The 26,744-nt window shown below is 43.1% G+C and overlaps 1 protein-coding gene across 5 annotated transcripts in view; it reads right to left on the bottom strand.

Moving 5' to 3' along the window:
• The window catches only part of MED24 (mediator complex subunit 24), a 349,247-nt gene that overhangs the window by 227,298 nt on the left and 95,205 nt on the right, over positions 1–26,744 (bottom strand). For all 5 annotated transcript variants that reach the window (XM_068389049.1, XM_068389044.1, XM_068389055.1 and 2 more), the window contains 3 exons: positions 6,263–6,413; positions 6,020–6,145; positions 5,700–5,801 (listed from right to left, as the gene is read on the bottom strand). In XM_068389049.1, coding sequence (XP_068245150.1) covers positions 5,700–5,801; positions 6,020–6,145; positions 6,263–6,373 — 339 coding nt within the window. In that variant the 5' untranslated portion in view covers positions 6,374–6,413. The remainder of the gene's footprint in view (positions 1–5,699; positions 5,802–6,019; positions 6,146–6,262; positions 6,414–26,744) is intronic.

Below are 26,744 nucleotides of genomic sequence, written 5' to 3'. Positions count from 1 at the left end.
CTGGCCGGACCACACCAGAAGCAGGCTAACCATAGAGGAAGGTGATCGAAGCCTCTCCTATTCCACCTATCAGAGCAGCATCTACAGGGGACGCAGGCATACCCAGTCCAGGCGGAATGGTAACTTGCATAATAGAACCCTAACCTGGATCCAACTTAGGAAGAGGTGTGGTTGTTGAGCTCTCCCCACAGTGATACTTCTCTGAGCAACCCGAGGCCTTCTCTGAGGGACTCAGCAGTAAAGTTTCCTCCCTTCTCTGTGGGGTCTAGGTTATCCGTGGATCCAAAGTCAACAACATGGATAGGCCCGGTCCACTAGGGCTCCATTTCCGAAACCTCAAACTGCTGAATTTGAGATATCAATACTAACGACTGTAAATCTCTCTGGTTTCACCCACATTGAAAAAAAAAAAAATGGCCTTGGCTCTACAATGTACAGCTTCAGGATCCAATTCCAACCAGAACTAATCCAGTTCAAAAATATGGAACATCTCTCAGGGTCCCAAGGCCTACCCCAATCAACATAACAATCACTATGTACTCGACAACACTTGCGACCTCATCTAGGGTTAGCTGTGTTATCACATCCTACTCAAATGCATTTAAACTTAATATTGTTCATCTGTAACAGAAATCATCTAAATGAAAACACACATTATACCTCACCCAGGAGGGGGGAAGGGGGGGTACTACCACACTAAGAGAGATACACACACAAAACCAAAAAATCTCCCAAGACCATGATATCACACTGCATCCCTGGTGACAGTATGAAAATACCCCAAGCTCATATAATCACATGGTTTACCAAGCCACAGGATAAAGGCCCTCTGTACCATGTCTTGGATTAGAATTCTCTTACTTGAGGGTACAATCAGGCATGCTGTTCTATCTTATTTCATCATTCAACATTTTTTTTCTTTTTTACATTTTTGCTGTTTATATATGAAAGATCTAATTCAAAGTTGTTGCTATTCTTGAAATACTTTATTTTGATTGCTTATTACTTCTCTTGTACTTTACTTATTTCCTTGTTTTCTTTCCTCACTGGACTATTTTTCCCTGTTGGAGCCCTTGGGCTTATAGTATCTTACTCTTCCAACTAGGGTTATATTTTAATTAATAACAATAATAAAAAGTAGGGAGAATTACGTACTATGTTATTCTACCGAGACTATTCAGTCTTAACACAGGAAGAATAGACATAATATGCAAGCCCATCTAACTCTCCAGTCTCTTTCCAATACCCATATCAGATCAATATGGAAGGATAAAACATGAAGAAAGGGTGACTACACAGTCAGACCCATCTACAACAAATGCCGACTGTATGAGGGCAGGAATGCCTATCCAGTCTTGAAATAGGAAGAATTTTACATAACATGTGGCTCTACCTAACTATCCTGTATCCTCCCAAAACCCACATCTGACAAATATGGGAGGATACAAAACGTAAGTAAGACTGACTACCCAGCAGACCTATCACAAGACACACCCAGTTGTACGAGGGCAGGCACATATTCCCCTTACCTAGGAGAATACATAACATCAAGAAATATCCATCTCCTTTCAGGACATATACCCAATGCAGGACAAGAACAGCATTCGCCCCCGCCAAGGTACACCTGAGAGTACCATCTAAATATAGGTTACTACAAAATGAATTAGGAATCCTGCGTAAGGCTGGATGATAAACTAATCCTATCACAGATTAATCTTACCAAGGATATAACGATAGATAACTTACGGGCGAGAAATAACTCAGTTCATAATATACACTGTAAACCATCTAGCCTACCTCAATGGAGTTATCTGGCCTAGATGTGATGAAGAGCACTGTAACTTATAACTGAATGTAATAATCAGGTGAATCAAGCAAGTACCTCCATGTAACACTAATAGTAAGTGTACCACAGAAGCAAGTAACCAACAACTAAGAAAAATGAGTCATGGGCAATCAATACATGGCAAAAGGAAAGGGTGCTAGGAAAACAGCAATGATGTATGGTGAACCCGACTGACAAGGAAAACATGCATGAATAGCAACACAGCCGAACCGGTGAAATGCCAAACAAAGGTAAACAACCATCCAATTAAAGAATGTCAATGCCATAATGAATGCATTATATAAGATAAAGCAGGAAGGAGAGAAACAACCTGAACACAGGTAATAAACTTAATGATGTGCTTTAAAGCACAGCAGACACGTATCAAGAAATTTTGTATGGTTCTGTTGGCCGACTAAAGAAGAATAGAGGTTGATGGTTGGTTGTGATGTAAGTACATTGGTGATAACTAGAATAATGATTCTTTTATAGAACGCTACACATGAGTTCACTCGTAGCAGACAATGTTCAGCTTCTATGGTGCTTTAGCAAGTTCAAATGAGCCTAAATTTGCAGGCCTCCCCTATACTCACTGAGTTTGTGCTTTGCACATTGATACACTGCCTCTTGATCAGGGAAAAAATTTTTCTTTGGTAATCGGATTGTATTGGCTTTCCTGTACAGTACTAGCCCTAATGGGACTGGCTGGTAAGCCAATATAAAGGGAGAAAAATGCAAAATCCTGAATTAAATTCAAGAAGCTTCATACAGCAATGGAGAATGCGCATACAAAATATTTCGTTAAAATTCCCTTTCTTTTCATACTTATGGGATAATTAGTTAAAGTAACTCCCGAAACCAAAAACTACAAATTTTATATAATTTGTATTTTTCCTAGCTATACAAACCTGAGCCATTTATATGGGGTTACTTCTAGTTTCATTTTCTATGGCCAGGCAGTCAAAAAGAAATCTGTTGATTACGTCATGCTGCGTAGCTGGGCAACTGCTGCTACGCTTGTACCAAGCGCTGACCTACAGTGCTTCTGGCTGGGAAGGAGGTTGGATGTGCCATCCTTCTCTTCTGCAATCAGACAACCCCATCACCTACTTGATATCCTTGTAGTGCTAGTGTTTATGACTTTTGTGTCTTGGCCATTCTTTGTCACTTGCATGCTTTTATTACTTGTGACTTACGAGTGTGTACTTTTCGACATTATGGTCAGCTCTGTGGTACATTTATGAAAGGGTAGACGTGGAGAAGAGCATCCTCACCCCGTTTGTCCTTCATGTAGAGGTAAAAAATGTTCAGTGGAATCTCCATGTGAGTATTGTAGGGAGTGGTCTTCCTCCCAGTGGGAGAGATCGTTCTCACTGTATGAAACGATCTAAGAAAGATCGTTCCCCTCATTCTGATCTGTACAAGAAGAAGTTAGTTTCAAATGTAACTGTGTTGAGCATCAGGAATCATCAACTATACTACAATGCTGGTACACATACACAAAAGTGTAGTGTATACAGTCTGCCCTCCTTAGAAGAATTTCCAACTGTGTATTCTACCCTGTATATTCCATAGTCTTTCTCAGCATCTTGTATCAAGAGCATTGACCCGAAAGCTAAAAAGGAGAAAGGAACACAATTAAGCATCAACATGACCTTTTTCCAATAATAAATCAATGCAACGGTTCATGATAAAACTTCAGTAAAGATCGGAGACGGCTTTGAATTTAAAGACAAAAGACATGAGAAAGAGGATACTGATTGATTCAGTGTTATGGTATTATGCCTTCAGTTTGCATGAATATTTTTTCAGTAGTATGAATTTAGGTCTTGGGGTGAAGAAATAAAACTGTTTGCCGCTAGTATGACATGAGTGGATAAATAAAAGAGATATGATTTTTTAAATATAAATAGGGGTTTGGGGAGGTGTTTAAAGGTCGCTCATGAATGACAGAGGCAAGGGACAGTGACATTGCTCTATCAAGCAGGACAATGTCCTAGAGACTGACCATATATACATATGAGGCGTATAGGATCATAGCGTCTCAAGCACCGTTTTGTAAAAAAAGAGAAAAATGCCTCAAAGTTTTTCAAACATAACTCCACTTCAGATAAAGATATCAATTTCAAACAAGTTGCAGATGAAAGCTTTCCCATTCAGAACTTTTTGACCACAAAATTTTGTTCAGTAGTGAGAAGACAGTGATTGATCTCCCATTCCCAGTCGACTTTTCCACCAGAAAGAGCTAACCATAAAACACCGGAGAACTGTCTCGACCGGCTATGGGCAGTCTTCTCCTTCATTACTTTCACCTCTAACGACAAAGCCAGAGGTTTCAGGGATTCTAGAGGGTAATCCTGGAATACCACCAGAGTGAGAGTCAGGGGAGGTAAGAGATCTTCAAAGGTCAGCCAGTATCTGTCCGGAAGGACTTCTACACCACACTGCTCTGCTCCATGTCACTGCCACGTTGTGCAATGGCATGACAAGCATGCCCCTGCTTTCAGCCAATGGAGAAGATGCCTGAATACTTCAGTCTATCCTTCTGTCCTACTTGCCTCTACTGCCCCTCCTGAAATTGCCAGACTGGGCATGAAAGGGTGGAGCACTATCTGTTCTTTTCTTAGAGGAAGAGGCAACTGTAGGTCCTGGTTGGGCTTAGGAGGCAGCTGGAGCTTTCTTCAACGTTGATCCTGACAGCTTTCATCTCAGCACAGCCACCTTTGAAGGGACTGCACCCCTGAAGGTAACTATGCCATGGATGATGGAGTCATGACAAGCATTCCTTTAATTTTCCACCATTGCCTATTCCTCAATGCTAACATCGTCTCCTGTTCAGTTTGTCTGGTGAATCGAGAAACAACAGCATGCCTCCTCTTCAGGACCCTGTTGGCTCATTGGTCAACTGATTGGTGTGCCATGAAGGTCACCATCTTTGCACCTGACAAAATGAACTTGCTGTAATTGGCCAACATCTCAGGATTTAACAAATCCTGACTAGTGGCAGAGAAAACTATGTCCATTCAAGAGGTCTCCAGGAAGTTTCCCATGGAAGAGGTTTCCATAGTAGCAGACTAAAGAGTTGAAAAGACTGTGCCTTCAGCCTCAAATCTCTTAAAAAGCAATCCCAACATCAGAGCAGAAAATGCGAGATCAATGGGAAGAGGAAAAGAGCTCACACCAAAGATTCTACAATCACCTTTGTAAAGCAAGTGCACGAGACAGGATCTTACTCAAAACAGGTACACTCCAGTGAAATCTCAGCGCTGAAGGTTTGAGAATCCCCTCTGCCATTCTTCTTACCAGCTTTACCCAGAAAAAATGCATACTCTTTCACTTTTCATTTACTTCATTCAGTTTACCCGGTCACAATCTAATGTCTGAACACTTATTCATATATCTTGGAAAGAAAAGGCAAAAAAATTGACGCAGCCAAAATTTGAGAGGCAGCAAGAGTAAGTGCGCAATGTATGCGAACAGTCAAAAGTTCTAATCTTGCTGACATGACAGGTGGAAGGGGATTCCCCATTACCCATCAGTATTTATAAATACCTCGTGAAACTTTAAAGGAAGTTCCAGCTTTGCGGAAGTCATCCTCCTATTAAAAGACGATGGCTTGTATACGTGTAAGAACAAATGTGACGTAGATGATTACAGTGTGCCACCATAAAGATAAGTTTGGGATTTGTGACTGATACACTAGTCTATTTTACCATATTAGATGATAATGGAACAGATTTATTATTTGAAATCAGATAACATTGCAAAAATAAAATTAGGACCAATTACTGTACAAATTTCAATGTAAAACCACACTGATATCTAATGAAAGTAATCTGTAAAGGACATTCTAATCTACCAACAAAAACCTCACCATCATTGATTTCATAAGCTCTAGCAACGCTTGGACACAGTGGGGTTTGTGAAGACCGTCATAGTTACTAATACTCTCTATGACCCCTCCGTACGAAACAATCTGAAAAGGTTAACAAAAAGATAAATTAATTCCAATATATACAGTACTGTAACATTGCTAGAAAAATATTCTCCCAAAGGAAATCTCATTAGTTTTATTTTGAAAAATAAATAATGCATAAGAAAAATAAACAAAGATTTTTTATTCAAACTTTAAAATACTTCATAAACAGAAAATACTGTACTAACTTTCACAAAACTATAAAACTGAAACTACACCTGTGAACTGAGGGAGTGGCGTAGGTATGACAAAATAAGACTGTTAGGAAGAGGTCCCATCAATGCCTGCTGCAAGATGTAATCAGCTAGGTGATAAATGTCCCCGCTAACAGCCCTCGGCAAAACCTATTGGAGAAAAGAAATCTCAATTGTAAACTTATTAATCATGAGCAAAATAGCTTCAAAGTATAACAATGTCCGTTATTTTATGTATGACTCAAGAAACTTAATAATAATGCTTACTGTTTTGATGTGAATACCCCATTGTAAATCAGACCACCTTTCCCTCCAAGCACGGATAAGAAGAGATCGGATGGTACCAGCTTTGCTGCTAGAAACTGTTTCTAAAACCATGGCAATGGTGTATTATCTTGTTTGGAAAACAACACGAGTCCTGAAAATTCAAGAAAAATTATTAGAGACCACTAAAATCCGCAACCATAATTCAAATTCAGTACGTACATAATATAAACTAACTATGCCAGAAAACACCTAACATTCTTAAAGTAATTTGTATTTTTCCTAACTATATAAACTTGAGCCCTTTGAAAGGTGAATGACTTCAGCAAAGGCTGGAACTTGAAATTTCAAGTTACAGTACTTAACAACCATCAGGTGGTGGGGAAGCCTCGCACACCTGTCAGTCAGGTAGACAATCAATTTTAATCTTAGCCCTAGGACTTTCTTGGTGGTTGAGGTAGAAATTGTAAGCAAAGGGAATTAGGTTTGTATAGTTAGGAAAATGTTATTTTTATTAGTAAAATAAATTTTTGAATATACTTACCCGATAATCATGTAGCTGTCAACTCCGTTGCCCGACAGAATTCTATGGAGGGATACGCCAGCTATCACAATACTAGAAGGGGGTGTATTTACCAGCGCCACCTGTGGCCAGGTACTCAAGTACTTCTTGTTGACACCTCCTCAATTATTCCTCGGTCCACTGGTTCTCTATGGGGAGGAAGGGAGGGTCGATTAAATCATGATTATCGGGTAAGTATATTCAAAAATTTATTTTACTAATAAAAATAACATTTTTCAATATTAAACTTACCCGATAATCATGTAGCTGATTCACACCCAGGGGGGTGGGTGAAAAACCAGTGTACAAGACTAAAGGATAGCTAAGTATCCCGTATTTCATATAATCAGTTATCCACAATAACAATGAAATAATAAGTACCTGGTAAGGAAGTCGACTTGAACCGTTACTCTGCCTTTAATAAGATCGTCTTCCTTACTGAGCGCAGCGTTCCTCTTGGGAGGCTGAATCAACTCAAAGGTGCTAAAGTATACAGGGCTGCAACCCATACTAAAGGACCTCATCACAACCTTTAACCTCGGCGCTTCTCAAGAAAGAATTGACCACCCGCCAAATCAACAAGGATGTGGAAGGCTTCTTAGCCGACCGTACAACCCATAAAAAGTATTCAAGAGAAAGGTTAAAAGGTTATGGGATTATGGGAATGTAGTGGCTGAGCCCTCGCCTACTACTGCATTCGTTGCTACGAATGGTCCCAGGGTGTAGCAGTACTCGTAAAGAGACTGGACATCTTTGAGATAGAATGATGCGAACACTGACTTGCTTCTCCAATAGGTTGCATCCATAACACTCTGCAGAGAATGGTTCTGTTTGAAGGTCACTGAAGTAGCCACAGCTCCCACTTCATGTGTCCTTACCTTCAGCAAAGCAAGGTCTTCTTCCTTCAGATGAGAATGTGTTTCTCTAATCAGAAGCCTGAATAGTAAGAAACTGAGTTCTTAGAACTTGGAAAAGAAGGTTTCTTGATAGCACACAATAAGGCTTCTGATTGTCCTTGTAAAGGTTAAGACCTTTTTAGATAGTACCTAAGAGCTCTAACTGGGCAAAGTACTCTCTTCAGATCATTCCCCACCAAGTTGGACAGGCTTGGGATCTCGAACGACTTAGGCCAAGGACGTGAAGGAAGTTCGTTAGCAAAAACCGAGCTGCAAGGAACATGTAGCCGTTTCAGATGTGAAAACAATGATCCTGCTGAAGGCGTGGATCTCACTTACTCTTTTAGCTGTTGTCAAGTACACGAGGAAAAGAGTTTTTAATGTGAGGTCCTAAAAAGAGGCTGATTAGAGAGGTTCAAATCTTGATGACATAAGGAACCTTAGGACCACGTCTAGATTCCAGCCTGGAGTGGACAACCGACGTTCCTTTGAGGTCTCAAAAGACCTAGGGAGGTCCTGTAGATCTTTGTTGGTGGAAAGATCCAAGCCTCTGTGGCGGAAAACCGCTGCCAACATACTTCTGTAACCCTTGATCGTAGGAGCTGAAAGGGATCTTACTTTCCTTAGATATAACAGGAAGTCAGCAATCTGGGTTACAGTGGTACTGGTTGAGGAAACTGCATTGGTCTTGTACCAGCTACGGAAGACTTCCCCTTGAGACTGATAGATTCTGAGAGTGGATGTTCTCCTTGCTTTGGCAATCGCTCTGGCTGCCTCCTTCGAAAAGCCCCTAGCTCTTGAGAGTCTTTCGAAAGTCTGAAGGCAGTCAGACGAAGAGCGTGGAGGATTGGGTGTACCTTCTTTACGTGAGGTAGACTTAGAAGGTTCACTCCTAGAGGAAGAGTCCTGGGAATGTCGACCAGCCATTGCAGTACCTCTAAGAACCATTCTCTCGCGGACCAGAGCGGAGCCAACCAACGTCAGCCGTGTCCCTTTGTGAGAGGAGAACTTCTGAAGTACCCTGTTGACAATCTTGAACGGCGGGAATGCATACAGGTCGAGATGGAACCAATCCAGCAGAAAAGCATCCACGTGAACTGCTGCTGGGTCTGGAATCGGAGAACAATACAACAGGAGTCTCTAGGTTATCGAGGTAGTGAACAGATCTATGGTTGGCTGACCCCACAGGGCCCAAAGTCTGTTGCAAACATTCTTGAGAAGGGTCCACTCTGTGGGGATGACCTGACCCTTCCGTCTGAGGTGATCTGCCATGACATTCATACCGTCTTGAATGAACCTCGTTACCAGTTAGCTTTCGATCTTAAGACCAGATGAGTAGGTCCCTTGCGATCTAGAACAACTTCCACGAAAGAGTCCCTCCCTGCTTGAAGATGTAAGCCAGGGCTGTGGTGTTGTCAGAGTCCACCTCCACCACTTTGTTAAGCTGGAGGGACTTGAAGTTTATCAAGGCCAGAATAACCGCCAACAACTTCTTGCAAATGATGTGAAGTGTCCTTTGCTCCTGATTCCATGTTCCCGAGCATTCTTGTCCGTCCAAAGTCGCACCCCAGCCCGTGTCTGATGCGTCCGAGAGGAGACGGCGGTCGTGTTTCTGAACAGCCAAAGGTAGACTTCCTTGAGAAGAAAGCTGTTCTTACACCACGCGAGAGAAGACCTCTTCTCTTCGGAAACAGGAACTGAGAACGTCTCTAGCGTCATGTCCTTTATCCAGTGAGCAGCTAGATGATACTGAAGGGGGGGGAGGTGGAGTCTCCCTAACACGATGAACAGGGCCAGCGATGAAAGTGTCCCTGTTAGACTCATCCACTACCTGACTGAGCATCGGTTCCTTCTCAGCATGCTCTGGATGCATTCTAGGGCTTGGAAGATCCTTGGGGCCGACGGAAAAGTCCGAAAAGCTCGACTCTGAAGATCCATACCCAAGGAGACAATGGTCTGGGATGGAACGAGCTGAGACTCCTCAAAATTGACCAGGAGGCCCAGTTCCTTGGTCAGATCCATAATCCATTTGAAAATCTCCAGACAGCGACGACTTGTGGGAGCTCTTAAAAGCCAGTCGTCTGACGGAGCCGGACACAAGATCATGATACTGCTGCACAGTCTGTGAACTGTCAATCATGGGCAAGCGAGGAAGTACAGTGACAACCCGAATCTGTCTAGACTGTCTGGGTCGTACAGACAACTCCTTATCGGGTTGCTGAGGTTGCCGCACTGCGTCACAACAAGTCACTTCTGTTGGTTGTTGAACGTCTTCCCCGTGACACATTGACTCCGTAAACAAAAAATCCTCTAACAAGGACTAAGCTTGGACTGCATGTCATGCAACACAGCTCAAGGTCTATGGGAGCAGGTGTGGTAACAGACGGGATTAGCGACTGAAGTGGAACCATTACCTTCCCTGGAAGCATGTTATGCTTAAATAAAAGTCCATAAGAGGTTATGCAGCTAAAGGCTCCCTCCAAATGACAGAGTCCTCAAGGGAATATCAGAAGGAGGGAGAAAAGAACTTTCTCATCTACAGGGACCATATCCTAGAAAAGCAAAGTTCTCTCAGTGAGGGTTCACTGGTGCAAAAGCAGCAGACTAGAAGGCAACGTTATGAAACTGCTTGACAGTCTAGTGAGTTGGCAACAACCAAAGATGTGTGACTGAGAAGCATGCGGTAAGGTATGCAGAGCATGTTGTATGCAGAGTATGCTGTATGCAGAGCATGCTGTATGAAGAGCATGTTGTATGCAGAGCATGTTGTATGCAGAGCATGCTGAATGCAGAGCATGCTGAATGCAGAGCATGTTGTATGCAGAGCATGCTGAATGCAGAGCATGCTGTATGCAGAGCATGTTGTATGCAGAGCATGCTGTATGCAGAGCATGCTGTATGCAGAGCATGTAGTAAGCAGAGCCTGCTGTAAGCAGAGCCTGCTGTAAGGAAAGCAGAGCGTGTGCATGGCGTTTAACATTTCTCAGAAATTCCATGACCAGTGCTAGAGTGCTTTATGCATGCTTGCATGGGGTTTTAATATCAACATAATATATTTACCTTACATTCATAACTCATGATTCAGATTTTTGCCATATTTGCGATCTTGTTAAAAATATATTGCAAGGAATACATATAACCTCCATTATCATATGGTTTGAAAATGGAGGTAAGGTATGCTGAACAGCAGAGTCAGAACGAGCTGGAACAACAATAGTTGTGGTTTCCTCTTCAAGACTCTGTTGAGGGAACACCTGAGGCTCAGTCTGCAAAGGCTGAATAAAAGACAAGCAGAAGGAAGGCGCATGGGTGGAGGAGGCTGACTCCTAGCATGAGTGGTTGAACCCAAGGGTTGCGCTTGCTGAGCGGTTGGCGGAAGAGGAGTAGCAAGTTCCAGTTCCTGTGGTGTGAGCGGAGCGCGATGAGGAAGAGGCTGCGCAGAACAAGGTAAATGTCTCGCAAGCTGAGGCTCCTGAGGCGCAAGGCTAAGGTGTTGTGGAGCTTGCCTTGTGGAGGGTTGAGCTCGCTGCAGCGAGAGCTGAGGAGACTGACTCATGGACGGGAGAGGTTGTTGTACCTCAACCGATTGTTGCATCACTGGTGGAGCAGCAAGTGGAGGCGGAGGAAGAGAGGTATAATCCTCCTGATCCCATTGTAAAGGTTGCCTTAAGGAAGGCGGAGGCTGAACACCACTGGGAACAGCAAACTCAGCACGTGGCTCAACATCGTACGCCTGGCAGGTGGTACTGCGATCAGGCGGAGCGAGCATAGGCGGAGGGAGTGTAGGCGGAGGCGGAGGCGCAACACTCTCAGCCCGACACTCACGCAACAAGTCCGAAAGCTGTGCTTGCATGGACTGTAGTAGAGTCCACAACATCGTACGCCTGGCAGGTGGTACTGCGATCAGGCGGAGCGAGCGTAGGCGGAGGGAGTGTAGGCGGAGGCGGAGGCGCAACACTCTCAGCCCGACACTCACGCATCAAGTCCGAAAGCTGTGCTTGCATGGACTGTAGTAGAGTCCACTTGGGGTCGGCAGAAACTACAGTAGGCTGAGGTAAAGCCTTAACAGTCGAGCTCTGTTGTGGCAGAACCTTACTCCTCTTAGGCGGAGTGCATAACAACTAATGACTGAGGAGAGTCAGAGCTAACCCAAGGACTGCATCCGGGTTGTTGAACTCTAACTTCGTACGTCTGGCATAGGTCTGGACTTAACGTTTAAGAGGTCTTGAGACCTGAGACCAGCGTTTTCTCCCCTAAATATCTTCTGCAGACGAGCAAAATAAGGGCTCAATCGTCTGCGGGTGGGAGTGACGGTCTCGGTAAGACACGCCCACAACCACCGAGGATACTTCTGTGCGCCGATCAAGGCCTGCTGAACCCTTCTGCCCTTCGACATTGCTTCTCCCCTGGGCTTGGGAGCTTGCAAGAGGTCCCGGACTGGGAGGACGACTGGCGCGCACAGAAGTACCCTCACGCACAACACTGAACTTTGCGCTAATCACTTATCACTTTGATTTTCTGTTTGCACTTATTTCACTGAACTCGAAACTTTAAGTGGTTTGTACCTGAAACACGCAATTCTATCCTTTCTCAAAAGTTAGTAATTGCGAAAACAGAATTACAATGTAACAGAAAAATCTAATGAAAGATAAATAATTCAGTGGCTGGAAAGAGACTAAACACTAGATCACTCTAGAAACGTTTACCTTCTTCCCCTAAAGAGACTAGGGAGAAGAGCAAAAACGATAAACACGTTACTCGTACGCCTGGCAGGCTTGAATGAAACGTTTATCCTCTTTCTCCCTCCGTCTCTATCTCTCTCTCTCTCTCTCTCTCTTGACTTAGAACCTGAGAGAAGAGCCCAATCATATATATCGTAAAAACATATTATTGTTAAAGGAAAAAACTGAAATATTTCCCAAAATGAAAAGTTCCTTTATTAGGATCAAAACCATTAAGTTAAGAAAGAATGAACAAAACACTAGACACGGTTACTCTTACTGCAACGTGAAACCGTGAACATTCTATCTCTATCGTAACGATAGAGTGCAAGCTGAACGTTCTGAACGTCAACAACTGCAGAGACAAAACAAAACGTTAGTTCAACTTTGAAAAAAGTACGAGACTATCAAAGAAATTCTTTCAAACTCTGTGGCGGAAATAGCATAATATGTTAACAGGTAAAACCGAAATGACGGGCTCAATGTTAATTAACTTCGGTACCAAGAAAAGACCGCCTACTATTAGGAAGGTCGAATATAAACAAATAAAAATTAATTTTAATAAGTTTATAATAAAAGGAAGTTAATCGAAGAGGCCTATAAGAGGCGGAGAGATATAAAATAAATCTATAACTTTTGTTAAGCAAAATTAAGAAAGAGAGTCTATACTCTCTTAGACACCAACACTTCCGTCTAAGGGAAGGGTCGGCCATTGAAAGGTGAACGAGAGTTCATACTCTCTTCGTCACCATAATTAATCAAATTAATTCCAAAAGCTAACTAAGCTAATATAGAAGTTTCCAGTAAAGCGACAGCCGAAATCAAAGAGAAATACTTCACCAAAGTCGTGAAAATACTCCAAGAACATAAGCGTATCCCAGAACGTCTTGCCGGAAGCACGACAGAGGAATAATTGAGGAGGTGTCAACAAGAAGTACTTGAGTACCTGGCCACAGGTGGCGCTGGTAAATACACCCCCTTCTAGTATTGTGATAGCTGGCGTATCCCTCCATAGAATTCTGTCGGGCAACGGAGTTGACAGCTACATGATTATCGGGTAAGTTTAATATTGAAAAATATATATTACTTGCAAAATTTGTAACTTAACTCTACATAAATATATACTGTACCATCATACTTTAAAAGGAGACTCATCCTTAGGAGGGAGTAAGTCTGCATAAACCAAAATCTACCTAGAAAAATGAAAGTGCTGACTCCAGTCAACCTCGTAAAGGTCTGAGCAAGGATATGTCAGAAGCATTACGTTAGCCCCATACTAAGAGAAATGATAATTGGTCATAGGAGAACGTATATCCTAGTATACAATATGTTATCTGAATGTATGTGCATTAAGGAATGGATTGCATAAATTCTGTCCACCATCCCCCTCATCTGGAGGAATGGGGGAGATACTTCTTAACAGATCAGGCCTGAAAAGAAAAGTTCCTCATTTACAGAGCTCATTTGGATCTCATGTCCGGTCCAGCTTATAGTGGCCACAGCTGCTACACACCCCTGAGAGAAGGAAGAAAGAAGTGTAGAAAACCACAGTCATTCTACTTTCAAAGCTAGGCTTACGTTGAAAACGCTATCTTAGATGAGATGCAACTACTTCTGAGAGAGAGCTTGGCTGGCTATATAGCCTGATGAACAGCCACTACAGGGTCAAGGGTAAAGGTACCCAAGTATTTGTGGCTATACTTCCACAGATACTGGGAGGTAAAGGATGTCTTATCTGAACCATTGACTGCTAATTCCTAAATGCTAAGGAGAACCCAATACAGTATTGCTAATTTTATAAAGCTTTGCCCAAGTTGGACCTCCAACCCCAATAATGGTATTGCTCGAATTGGACCTCCTACCCCAGCGCTGATTGAGGTATAGGCTTCAAAGAAGAAGCAGCTGGAGGTCATGATCGGGTTTTGGGACAATCAGAAATTCTTCAGAGCTGATCTTGCAAGAGTGGCAGAGACTTGGGATCTCAGAGTGGCAGATACCAAAGGTCTCGAAGGAGTAACAAAGACTGGGGATCTAGCAGCAGCTGCCTTTGAAGGGCTTAAAGGTTACTGTCCAGTGGACAAGGGAGTCATAGCTAGGCTTCTTCCAGTTCTACATTATCGTCTCTGCGTTCATCAAAGAAAAGAGGGCCGTAGCATCCAGCACCAGGCCGTTACTCATAGCCAATGCCTCCTCTTGCTCTTGTCCAACTTGGCTGTAGTACCAGGAGACAACTACATTCCCTCTTCAGGACCCAGTTAGCCCATTGGTTTGTCGACTGATTTGCCCAAACCAGTCCAAATTGCTATACTTCATCAGAGTTCCCAAATTTTATCAATTATGAGTAGTGGTGAAGTAGGGGACTGCATTAAACCACTGGTTGATCCAGTACGTCACCTGAAGGCTGGATATGGTAGAGGATTCAATGGCAGCAGACTCAAGAACTGAGAAGACCATTCCCTCAGACTTGGGTCTCTCCACAGGTAAAACCCGTTACCAATGATGCCACTGCTGGATCGACGGTAAGGGGAAACAGGCTTGCACCTCATAGCATGTAACATCTCCCCAGTCAAGAGAGTGAGGGAGACAGGGTCTAACTCAACTCTATCCAGGACCTTGCCAACAAGTTCTGACCATGGCAAGTCAAGGGAGGTCTTAAATCCTTAAGGAACAACAAAACGTCGATCAATGACCGTCAAATCTCCTTTCACAAGAGGTAAGGTAGCATGTCCGAGTTCATTCCACTCACTAATATATGCAAGAACGTTACCGAAAGAATACTTTGTCTCGTGATTCTCCACCTGTGCTGGACACAAGTTGGACGCTGTTGGGATGTCGAGCCCCGGATCCCTTCTCCCTCGCAAGGGAAGATGTCTTGAAACGCATTTTGGAAGACAGTTCCTACCACCCAAAGTATACACAGTTCAGACCAAGAACAGAATCTGGAGAGTAATCTGAAGAGGTTGAAGGGTAAGATGATCAACAATCAGATTTCCCTACAAAAGCAGAATCCCCTCTGGCTCCTGTGCCCCCAAAAAGCTGATGAAGTAACACACTTCAGCCTCTGAAAGGGGTAGCAGAGAAGTCAGTATCAGGCATCACTCAGTGGTGTAGAAACTTGCCGTCAATTGCGCACATGCAATGGGGCATCTCGGTGCTAGTAAGAGCGGTACTGGGTTGTCACTTGGCTGTGGCCCACAGGCTGGCCAGGCAGGAAAGAACAGGTAATAGATATTCTAGTTGTTGTACAAGCAAGCAGGTTGGAACATCAACAGAGTCAGAGGAGTCACCAGGAGAATGATCACGCAGAGAAACTATCACGCTGTGACTGATCCCCATAAGACTGATTACAGGGAGACAAATCCCTAAGAGATCAATTGTGAGTAGACTGAGGATCAAATTCTCTGTCACGCTCATATGAGTGAATGCCTGGTCACTCATAAAAACCCACTACACCACAAGCCAATTCATCTCCCTTCAGAACCAAAGTATACTTAGAGAGAAAGATCAGTGGAAAAGAAAGTAAAGAAGTTTGGTGTCCTTCCTCCTGAATGACAATGTGCATACAGATTCAGTATGAAACCATGCGCTGAGAACCAGAGTGTAAGCCCCTGTACCGCATACTGAGTTAGCTCTCTCATAAGAAAGTGAGAGATCGGTTAATCGTCCAGCAATACAGTAAACCATCATCCCAACGACCGTAGACACGCTCAGTTCGGTACGAGACCAAGCTCAGGAAGTAGAAGTGTGAGCACCTGTACCATATAACAAGACACCTTCCAAGACTGGGTTGGTTATGACTCATGTCAGTCGGTCTTCTTGGACTTCTTCGATGACATCTTTTTGAAATGGCGGTATCTCAAAAATCTTACAAAGATGAGGTAGAGAAGAAGGAAGAACTAGAAGAGGATGAGGTGCGCATATGCTTCTTGTCGCATTCTTTGGGGTCAAGAAAACCTACAACGATACTCATATGGGGAAGAGGCCCCTGGCAACATCAACAGCTGTTACGGCTTTCAGTGTCTCCACAGGTGAAGCAGGAGTCAGAAAGACACCACTGTAGTCTTCGTCAAACGCAAACATATACCAAGGGAATGACAGCATTCAATCATTCCCCACAACAGGAACATGGATGAGGACATTAGAGGCAAATTGCACATACACCTATCACATATCTATCATTTACCTACATACAACTGCAAATCTTTGTATTCTTCCTTTAATCTATTCCTCAAACAGCCAGTCTGTCTGAACCCTTATCCATTCCTTCAAGAAAGAAAAATAAAAAAATTAAAAAGCCAATATTAGAGTTAGCAACACGTGATAAAAGGTCTACTACTATCTCTGCCATCCACAAGTGGGCTTGTATCCATAAATTGCAGAGGTAATGAAAGGCTGTCCCTCCTTGTTTGACGATGTACAGTAAGCCACTAATGTAGTGTTGTCGATCATCAACATTACCAAATGATTCAAACAGAAGTTGTTGAAACGAATGCAGAGCTAGAAGAGCTGCTTTCACCTCTAGCAGAATGATATGCAGGTCCTTCTCCTCCTCAAACCAAAGTCCTGCTACGACCTGATGGGCACCCCAGCCTTTCTTTGATGTGTCTGAAAATTACAAGCATCTCCAGTGATGGGCATTCTAGGGGTTCTCTTTAGGAGATTGTCCTCTCTTAATCACCAGTACACATATCCTCCCTTACTTCCTATTTTACTGGGACTAAATGGTGTTGGGAGTTGTTGGCTGCCAACCAAAATATCTTTAAGGCACCAATGAAAGGATTTCTGGTGTAAATGATCTTGTGGTACAAGATTTTTAAGAAAACACAGGTAGCCCAGAAATTGTTGCCACTATTGCACTTGGATTTGTGAAGAAAGTCACACTACTCTCAGGAGTCTTGTGACTCAACCTTTGGAAGGGAACACTTTCCATACTGCCATGCTTATCCTCATGACCAGGTAAACCTTCTTCTGTTTGGGCGCTAAGCTGGACTTCTCTAAATTTATAGCAACCCCCAGGTCATGACAAAAAGAGAGAAGCTTTTCTTGCTGTTGGAGGAGCTGATATGATCAGCTATTCATCAACGTATTAAAGAAGACAAATACCTCTGATGTGAGACCAACTTGAGACTAAAGTGACTTTGAGCTGCTAGACCTCCGGATCGAGGATGAAGCAGAGAAACTTCCTTGAGGATCAATGTACTGGTATTTGGAATTATGCATATCTTAGGTCTACTAAAGGCATATACAGTCAGCCCTCAGTATTAGCATGTTCTATCTTTGCGGATTCACCCAATCACAATACAGAGAACCGAATAACCCATTAAATAAGAATTCATCCATTCACAGCTTCACGATAAGTACTCTCATGAGCCGACGTTTTCAAACCGACCTTCCTCCTTTGCATCCAACAATATTTGCCCCTCTCCCTCTCTGTACAGTACAACATCCATTCTCTTGCTGACAAATATACCGTACAGTAAAGGTGTCTAAAGGTTAAAGGTGTCTGGTTTCAGTTCCAGTTCTATCAGAATAGATGCTCACCAGAACGTCAGCCGGGCAAGCCCAAGCCCCCACTGTGGTGCCCTACCACAGCAGTAGCCTCCCCAGTAAACAGCTGAAACTCACGGCCCTGGGCATGTAAACCATTCAGTGATAAACACTTTGCAAAGTATTGTAATTCTAATAATAAAAAGGATTAAAAGAAGTTCATACATATGTATATTGTTTTAGTAATATTTGATATGTAATATATTATACTGATGAAAAATTACAAATTTTAAAGTAATTCTGACTTTTCTCAACTATACAAACCTGAGTTCTTTACACAGGAAATAGAAAATAGTGTCAACGACCGGTCTGGTTGTTACCAGTGGGTAGCAGGGAAACACCAGCCATCCACCTTCTCACTCACAACAACCTCACTTTGATTGTAGCCAGGACTTCTGGTGGTAGGTGATGGCAGATAAATTTGTGTAAAGAACTCAGGTTTGTATACTTAGGAAAAATAAAAATTGCGTTCAAATTTGTAATTTGTTCCGACATGAATACATTGGTTCTTTACATAAGAGACTCACCTTATGATGGATGAAAGTCTCCCTTCAACTGACTGAAACTTTAATACCCAGGATGGCTACATATGAGCTAACAGCATGATGAGCATCCTGACACCTCGTTAACCAGTGACTTGACAATATTGTACGAGCAGGTCAACGGCCTGTACAAATGGGGGAAGTGAGTGTGAACACTCATGTGACACCATCTAAGCCATACATAAGCAATAAGTTTGCGAATATAATACACACCGTGTTTTAGCCAGACTCCATCTTCCCCTTGTAAAGAGAATGGGAATGTAACTATCTATATCACCAGATATATTAGCTAAGCAACAACATGAGATCCAGCTGACAGGGAAGGCAGATGCTGTCCCTAAGAGAGGGGAAGAGGAAGAAAAGGCCAATCATTCTTTCCATTCATTCCAGACAAAAACTGTAATCTCAGTCATCGACTAACTGCTAATAGCCCTCTGAGTGAGCAAAAGTACTACTGTATACCACTTCCACAATTCATAGAGAGAACATATCTAGGGACCTGTGCATTATGTCTTGCAGATAGTGAGTTGTGAAGGTAGTTTGACACTCAACACACCCACCTGTAACACCTTTGTCACGGAAAGGTTTTTTCTGAAGGCCAGGGATATGCTTACATCCCTAACATCATGAGGTCTGGGAAGTGCCCTTCCCAGTCTGGAAGAAAAAGGATTAATGGCTCAGTCAATAACCAGCCTAATCCGCGAAGAGATCGTGCTCTGTGACCTTTTTTTGCCCTGCTGGAGCTAACAAAAAGGTGCTTCATGTTGGGAGAGCTCTTCTTGTGCATTTGAGGTAGCGCCTTAGCGCTCTCACAGGACACAAAAGCTACCAGTCAAGATCATCGGTTACTTCCTGAAGACTCAAAATATGAAAGGATGTGAATCTAGGGTCCGAGACTGCCAGATTTTGAGTCTTCGCAACGAACTCAGGGACGAAGTTGAACAAAGCCTGCCCCCATCTCCTTGAAAGGGAAAGTAGACAACTCCACCGAAGAAGTGTGGACTCCTTTCAGTCTAAAGACCTGACTCAAGGCTGAGCGATAGCCATTGACGGCTGCTACTGAACTTAGTTTTTCCTCTCGGAGGTACAGTAAAAACTCTGTAATTAAAGAGATAGTGGCTCAGAGGAGAGATCAATTACAAAAGATTGCCCAGTTCGCCTGATAAAATGAGGTACAGTATAAAGACATCTGTTTCGCCAATGGTCGTGAAAATCCTCTCTCAGTGAGGAGATACTGGATAACCTCCAGAAATGAAGTTGTAGAGATGTAACTGTCTTGTGGAAAATCTCGATGTGAGGTTGACACAACAGGTAGGAAAGTGAGGGTAACTCCCGCGGAACCTCCACCAGCAGCAGTAGAAGGCCCGGGTACCATTTTGCTTGTTGCCATAGCAGAGCTATGAGAGTCATTAATAGGTTGGTCATTGATATGACCCAGTTGAGGACTTTCCTCAGAAGGCAGAACCAGTGTTGCTAGGACTTCTGGAATACTGCCAGTTTCCAGATTAGAGACGTAGCGAAAAGGTCTATGACAGGCGATGCTGTGCCCCAATAGAGAAGATGAAAAGGAAATGACCAGTCATTCTTCACTTTCATCCCACTCTAACATGTAATCTCTATCCTCGATTTGATGCTAAAGGTCCTGTGAGAGGAGCTGAGGCAGCTATACCACCTGCTATGCAGCTACTACAGATCCAAGCAAAAAGGTGTCTAGGGACCTGAGAGTTGATTCCTGCAGGTAATGGTCTGTTATTTCCAGATGCCTGCCTGGAGTACCTGCACCACAGAGAGATTCTTCCAGAATCCATGGGTCATACTTACCTCTCTAACATTATGAGCAGATGGCGAGGGTGAAAAATGGGTACGGTCATTGACTTTCCTTAGCCAAAGGGAGATTGTATTTTTAGTCACCTTCTCCTTAACTCTCCCTGTGCTGACGAAGAGGTTCTGCAGGTTAGGTCGAGTTGCGAGTGTACTTTTAAAGAAGCACCTTAGTGCCTCACAGGACACAAAAGCAACTGATCAATGTTGTCAATCACTGCTTGTAAGTTGATGATCTGAAACTAAGAAAACCTGGATGTGGGAGGTGACGGATTCTGGGTTCTAGCTAAATTGGGGATGAAGTAGATCGAGACCAGTCTCCATTGGTCAGTGTGAGCGACGTTAAAGGAGACGTCATGAAGCTCGCTAAAACATTTGGAGGCGGCTAAGGTGAGCAAGATAACCATTTCAAGAGTGAGATTCCTGCCTGAGATAATCCTTAACAGTTCATAAAGGGCATATTTAAAGGATTGCACAACCTTAGTAATGGCTCAGGGCAATGGCCTCACCTCTATCAGTGGACAGGACTGTTCAAAACTCCATATGAATACAGCATAGTGAGTTCTGCTGAAGAGGAAATATCTACTCCTTTCAGCATAAAGACCTGGCACAAGGATGAGCAATAGCCTTTCACTGCTGATACTGAGTAAATCTTTTCTCTTTGGAGACTCCCTCCCTCCCATGATATCAACCACAGAAAATGACCCACTTAGCTTGGTACACTGAAGTTGAAGATTTCTGGAGATGTCTCGACATCCTTTGCGCATCTTTGCGTGAAAAGCCTTTCTCTGAGATGCTGGATAACCTCACACAAATTCCACCTAGCTGCAGAATATCTGGATGTGTGGTTGGCACAACAGGATGGGGAAGGGGCTATTCTCTTGGAATCTCTATTAGAAGTACAGTAATAGAGGTTCAGGTGCCATCCTACTTGGGGCCATTTCGGGAAGACTAGTCATGTTGAGATGGGAGTGGCCCGGACTCGGTGGAAAAGCATACACATCGAGGCTGTCCCAGAGGTGCTGGAAGGCATCTTCAAACACTGCCTATGAGTCTGGCCTCGGTGAGCAGTATATTGGAAGATTACGATTTAGCGAGGTCGTGAACAGGTGGATAGTTGGTGAACCCCAAAATGTCAGGATCATGTTCACTATCTGAGTATACAAAGACCATTCTGACCCCAAGATTTGTGTCCTCCAGCTCAGTTTGTCAGCCATGATGATCTCCTTGCCTGTAATAAAGAGGGCTGTCAAGAGTGATAAAGTCTAGCACTGCCCAATCATGAATTTCTACTGCTAGTTGGCAAAGCTGCAGTATTAGAGGTTTGGGTGCCATCCTACTTAGGGCCATTTTGGGGATACTAGAGTCATGTTGAGATGGGAGTGGCCCGGACTCGGTGGAAAAGCATAGAAATCGAGGCTGTCTCAGAGGTGCTGGAAGGCGTCATCAAACAATGCCTATGAGTCTGGCACAGGTGAGCAGTATATCGTAAGTTTCCGATTTAGTGAGGTCAACTGTCGGTGAACCCCACAAAGTCAGGATCATGTTCACTATCTGAGTATGCAAAGACCATTCTGACCCAACGATTTGTGTCCTCCTGCTCAGTTTGTCAGCCATGATATTCTTCTTGCTTGTAATACAGAAGGCTGTCAAGAGTGACCAAGTTTAGCACTGCCCAATCATGAATTTCTACTGATAGAAAAGCTGCAGGGAAACAGTACTGCCTTAGTTGTATATATATGCCACTATGGTGGTGTTGTTGCTCATCAACACCACCAAGTGACCGGTCAAAAGATGCAAAAGTGTTTCCCACCACCTCATAATTATGGCTTCTGTTACCATAAAAATGACATGCTGTGCTGCCAGACAGTCGGCAGTGACAGCCTGTGGGGCCAAAAGTTAAGGGTGAAGGGGAAGAATCTTGGGTAAGGTAATACTTCCTCTAGTGGGAAAAAGCTCGGGGAATCAACCAGGCGGACTTCCCTGACCTTGAGAGTTCTTCCTTGTCGAGACCTGTGCATCTTATCTGGGGCTTCTGAGACCAGAATTGACCATGAACGTACTCTGGTGCCCCTAGGTGCATAGCACACCCTGTCAATGGCTGCTTTCCTTCCTTTTAGGCAAGAGCAAGGGGCCTCCCCGAGACCATTCACTTGGCTCATGCAGGCCAACACCTGCAGAAAAATTGGGCTCTGCCTTATCCTTCTCGGTATCAGTGACCTTGGTCCGGCAGGCAGAGGAAGGGCACCGTCAGAACCATCCATGTCCAGTTGGAGGCAAAATTTTCCCTCTTCAAAACTGTACCCGACCGGTGGAGGGAGGGGTTGAAAGATAAATACTGTACAGTTCGTTTCATGCTCCTCTCTCCTTAAAGGGGATAAAAAATGAGAGGGAATGCTCACAGTACCACTTCTAGGATCAGGTTTGGATCCCAAGTCTTAAACTCCTCAGGAAGCTTGAGAATCCTTTTCTAGGACCTAGGGAGCTTTATTCTTAGGTATGGACCAAAAATCTTTACTTTCTCTGAGGTGTGAGCCCTAAAATCTTTCTCTGAGGTGTGAACCCTTAGAGATACGTGGAGGGGGTTTAGATGGTATCCTCCTATCTTCTGAGATGTCAGGAGACTCAGGATCTGAATGGAATCTGCTCTGTTCTGAAGGAGACTAGCGACATTCCCTCCTGGGAACTCTTTGACTCCGAGGAGAGAGAGAGAGCATGAGGTGGATACGAATTCAATGAGCGCCAACCAGTAGTTGTCGACTCAAGACACTACGCTGGGTGATTCAGAATCGCAATGGGTTCAAGGACAAGGGTGTAACTTGACGTCAACAATCAGGCGGTCTATTGGATAGACCTGCAAGTCAAAATCATGAGTGCGGCTTCAGGGCGAGCGTTCTAGCTTTCGCAGGCGTAAGATCTCTCTCCAAAGAGAATTCTCCACTGCACTCTACCCTACTTGGTCGTTCCCCGGAGGAAAACAGTGGAGAAGGAGCTTTGGAAAGAGGTGTAGGAGAGCGCAAAGAAGAAGAGGAAACTCGCAATCGTTTCCGTCTCCGAGTTAGACTCTGAGTGTGAGTGATGGTGCTTAGCCTTCTTCTTCCTACATCGCCCAAACTTCTTCCACTTGGTGGCAGACCACTCCCTACACCCTACACTCGTCATAAGGCGAGTCTGCTCTCAACGACACCACCTACATGTCGGAAACAAAGAATGTGGGTCAGTCTCCACCGACGACATGAAGGTCCGCAAGGACGACCCTCGCTAACAGGGCACATTCGCATTGGGAGTTTCAATAAAGAAGCACATTCACACCTGGAAAAGAGAAAGTCAGCATAAAATGAGCGAAAAAACTACATTTGTCAATGTCTATGGCAACCTTGAGGAGGAGAGAGAGGAGACAAACGCTCTATACAAGCCAAAGAGATAAAGTGACTAGCTCACCACTCCGTGAGTATACAGTACATACAGGTGGCTAGTACCCTTAGCCACTCCCCTACCCAAGATATGGGTAGGGTTGCCACCTCGCATCAAATGTTTAATTGGCTACCTTCCAGCTTTACCAAAAGAATATCTATTTAATAGCCTAAATATTGTACGGTTGGTTAGTTTGGTGAACAATTATAGTTCCGGTCAGGGCAACGACTACTGTAGTGTTACATACTGTACTGTAGCCTTACTATGTCCAGTACAAAGTGTACACAGGAGCACATGTACTTTACACTCACTGATGTCTTCATTTAATTGCAATCTACTTATACTGAGATAGAAACCAAGAACAGTAAAAACAATATTAGGCAGTACGTACTGCGTTAATTATTCTAGCATAGGCAATGGGCAGTAAGTTGTTAGGTTAAGAGTTATCCCACCCTAGAGTAGCAAATAATCGTGAAACCGCGCCTGTCTCTATTACCTAACCCTTGGGAAGAGTGGGAGCTGACTGTATTCTATAACTTGAACTACATCTGTACTGCTGTCAGCCAAAATTGAAAGTGAGAGCAGAGCTGACTGTTGAGTTGTTGAGGGTTTACCCTCCCCCAGTCAGCTATTACTACTACTTCCTTTAAAGTTTAATAATCATTCAACCTAAGCCTAAATCATACTCCTATTTAAGACCGATGGATTGTATTTGTATAGCAACGAACCCTATTTCAAAAGTTAAACAAACACACAGATAAATACAAACCTGGATTTCAGCATCTAACTTAACCTAATATACCTTGTCTTTACCTATGGGGGATGCTATAACCCTTCCCCAAGAATGCCTGGTAAAATTGCATAAGTAACCCTAATCCTTATAGAGAAAATAAGTGGTGTTCCAGGTGCATTTCCAGGAGTTTTGAAAAATGTTGATGCCAATAACTAAGGATCTGGTATTTTTCCAGTTACAAAGACATCTTATGACTAATAATGCCCTCTTATGCATCCTACCCAAAAAGGTTCAGTCTCATTTTACTAAATGAAAGACATGGCCTAACAAAAAGTACCTAGTCTTACTTAAGTCGGTGTGTAATTACTCAACACGTTACCTATACTAGGACTGCACTTGGAGGGCGTGACCTACATTCTACAAGCTAAAAATCAGACGCCAATTAACCTAGACTTCCCCTCCGAACCTAACCTGCAAGTCGTTAACGGTGGGAGGGGCTAATGAACCCCTGCGAACCGCCTTACACTGCCGTATTCTTAGTGAGCCATTATGATACATACAGGTGGCCGCTATCATACATACAGCCCCATTATCCTCGTACATCATTTAACTTCGGTATTATTTTACTGTATTACAGGGAAATGTAACCTAGGAAAAAAACTACGTTTTCTTAAAGAAAAATTTACGCTCTCTTAGAAAATGACACTCGTTCCCGTTGCAAATGAATAGTTTCAGAAATACATATATCTCTATATCCTACGATAATGGGGGACCCCCAGTGGGAACTCAGGGTTTTGGGTGGGGAAAACATACTGGGGAATCGATATATAATCGTAAAACAAGCCTTTTCTTCTCTATACATTACCTTCTTGGATGTATAATAATCGGAGGAAAAGACAAAACAGTATACGTAACTGGATAAACTTTGGAGGCGCCGTTGCAGACTATGTCTCATGAAAATATACAGAAACCAGTGCTGTCAACGTCTGATGTAGATCAAATGTTAGCGTAACATGCTAACATTAGCAGTGTTTTTCACTTAGTTTTTCTTATTCTACTTTCCGGTTGCAGATGCTCCCATTCGTGCCTTCGTACATAGCAGGTTTCGACCTTCTGTGCAAAAACCACGCCTCCCTGCGCAGCGACTTTTCGTCCACCAATAGGATTTCTTTTTCTCTAAACGTGAAATGTAACTATTCGTATCTCTACCAGCTCTGTTCAAGTCTATTACTTGATTAGTTATGTAATACCCTGGTATACATATTACGTTTGACCCAAGAATTACTCGTTTTATTATCCAATACCTTATAAAATCACCTCATTTTATATTCCCATTAAATATTATTTATCATACATTCCATTTTAACTTCCTATTTTACTTTTATTTCTTTTGTATTACCTTGTCACACCCCAATTTCACATAAATACTTGCTCTGGACAAGTTTCCCATTCCAGTTCATTCGTGTTTACCCTCTAGACTCCGTTGTTTTCCCGTTAACCAATCACAAACCCATACGTATTCAAAGTTTGCACAAGGGGGCTGTCAGTTAATATTTCCCTACCCACTTCCTTTGTAAATGGTCTATTCATACCCCTTCCACCAAATCCTTTTCCCTGGAAACCTTTGTCCTAGTAAGGTGTCCGTCATTTCAAGGGAGATTTATTTTTTCGTATTTTGCGATGGAGGAAGTTATAGAAACTTGTAACGGCTGCAGTATTCCATAACTTAAAGCATTTGCTAAATTCCACGGTGATTTTTATGATCCGACATCCTGTGTTGATAATTTCCTTAAAGCACACAATGTAATACCTCAACGTTTACAGTGACCCATGTGCCGTTCCTTCCTATCTTACAGCAAAGACATTCAAGTATTTTACTGTAATACCCAAACCAAGATATCTAAAACCAAAAAGAAACGTCAGTGTGGTTATCCTGTTACTGCTTATAAAGGTACATTTTTGGGAAAAAGTCGCCTACCCCCCTGGAAGATCCACAAGTTTCCCCATCCGGGTTATAAAGGTAAGTCATTCATCAAGTCATCATATTGGGTTTGTGACCTGTTAACTTCTAGGTTAGGTTAGGTTGGTTTGTTAGGTTCTGTACCCTTTTTGTACCTTTTTATATATTGTGTGAAGTCTATATGGAACAATTCTTTAAAATACACATGATAATATTACCGTAGCATTGCTATCGTTAGCAATGCCTTTGTAACGTTGTTAATACTGTGTATCATTGGTAACGTTGCTAA

The sequence above is a fragment of the Palaemon carinicauda genome, chromosome 1 (assembly GCF_036898095.1).
Source record: "Palaemon carinicauda isolate YSFRI2023 chromosome 1, ASM3689809v2, whole genome shotgun sequence".
NCBI lineage: Eukaryota > Metazoa > Arthropoda > Malacostraca > Decapoda > Palaemonidae > Palaemon > Palaemon carinicauda.
Note: the sequence above shows the minus strand (reverse complement) of the source record. Positions and strands in the feature narration are given on the sequence as shown.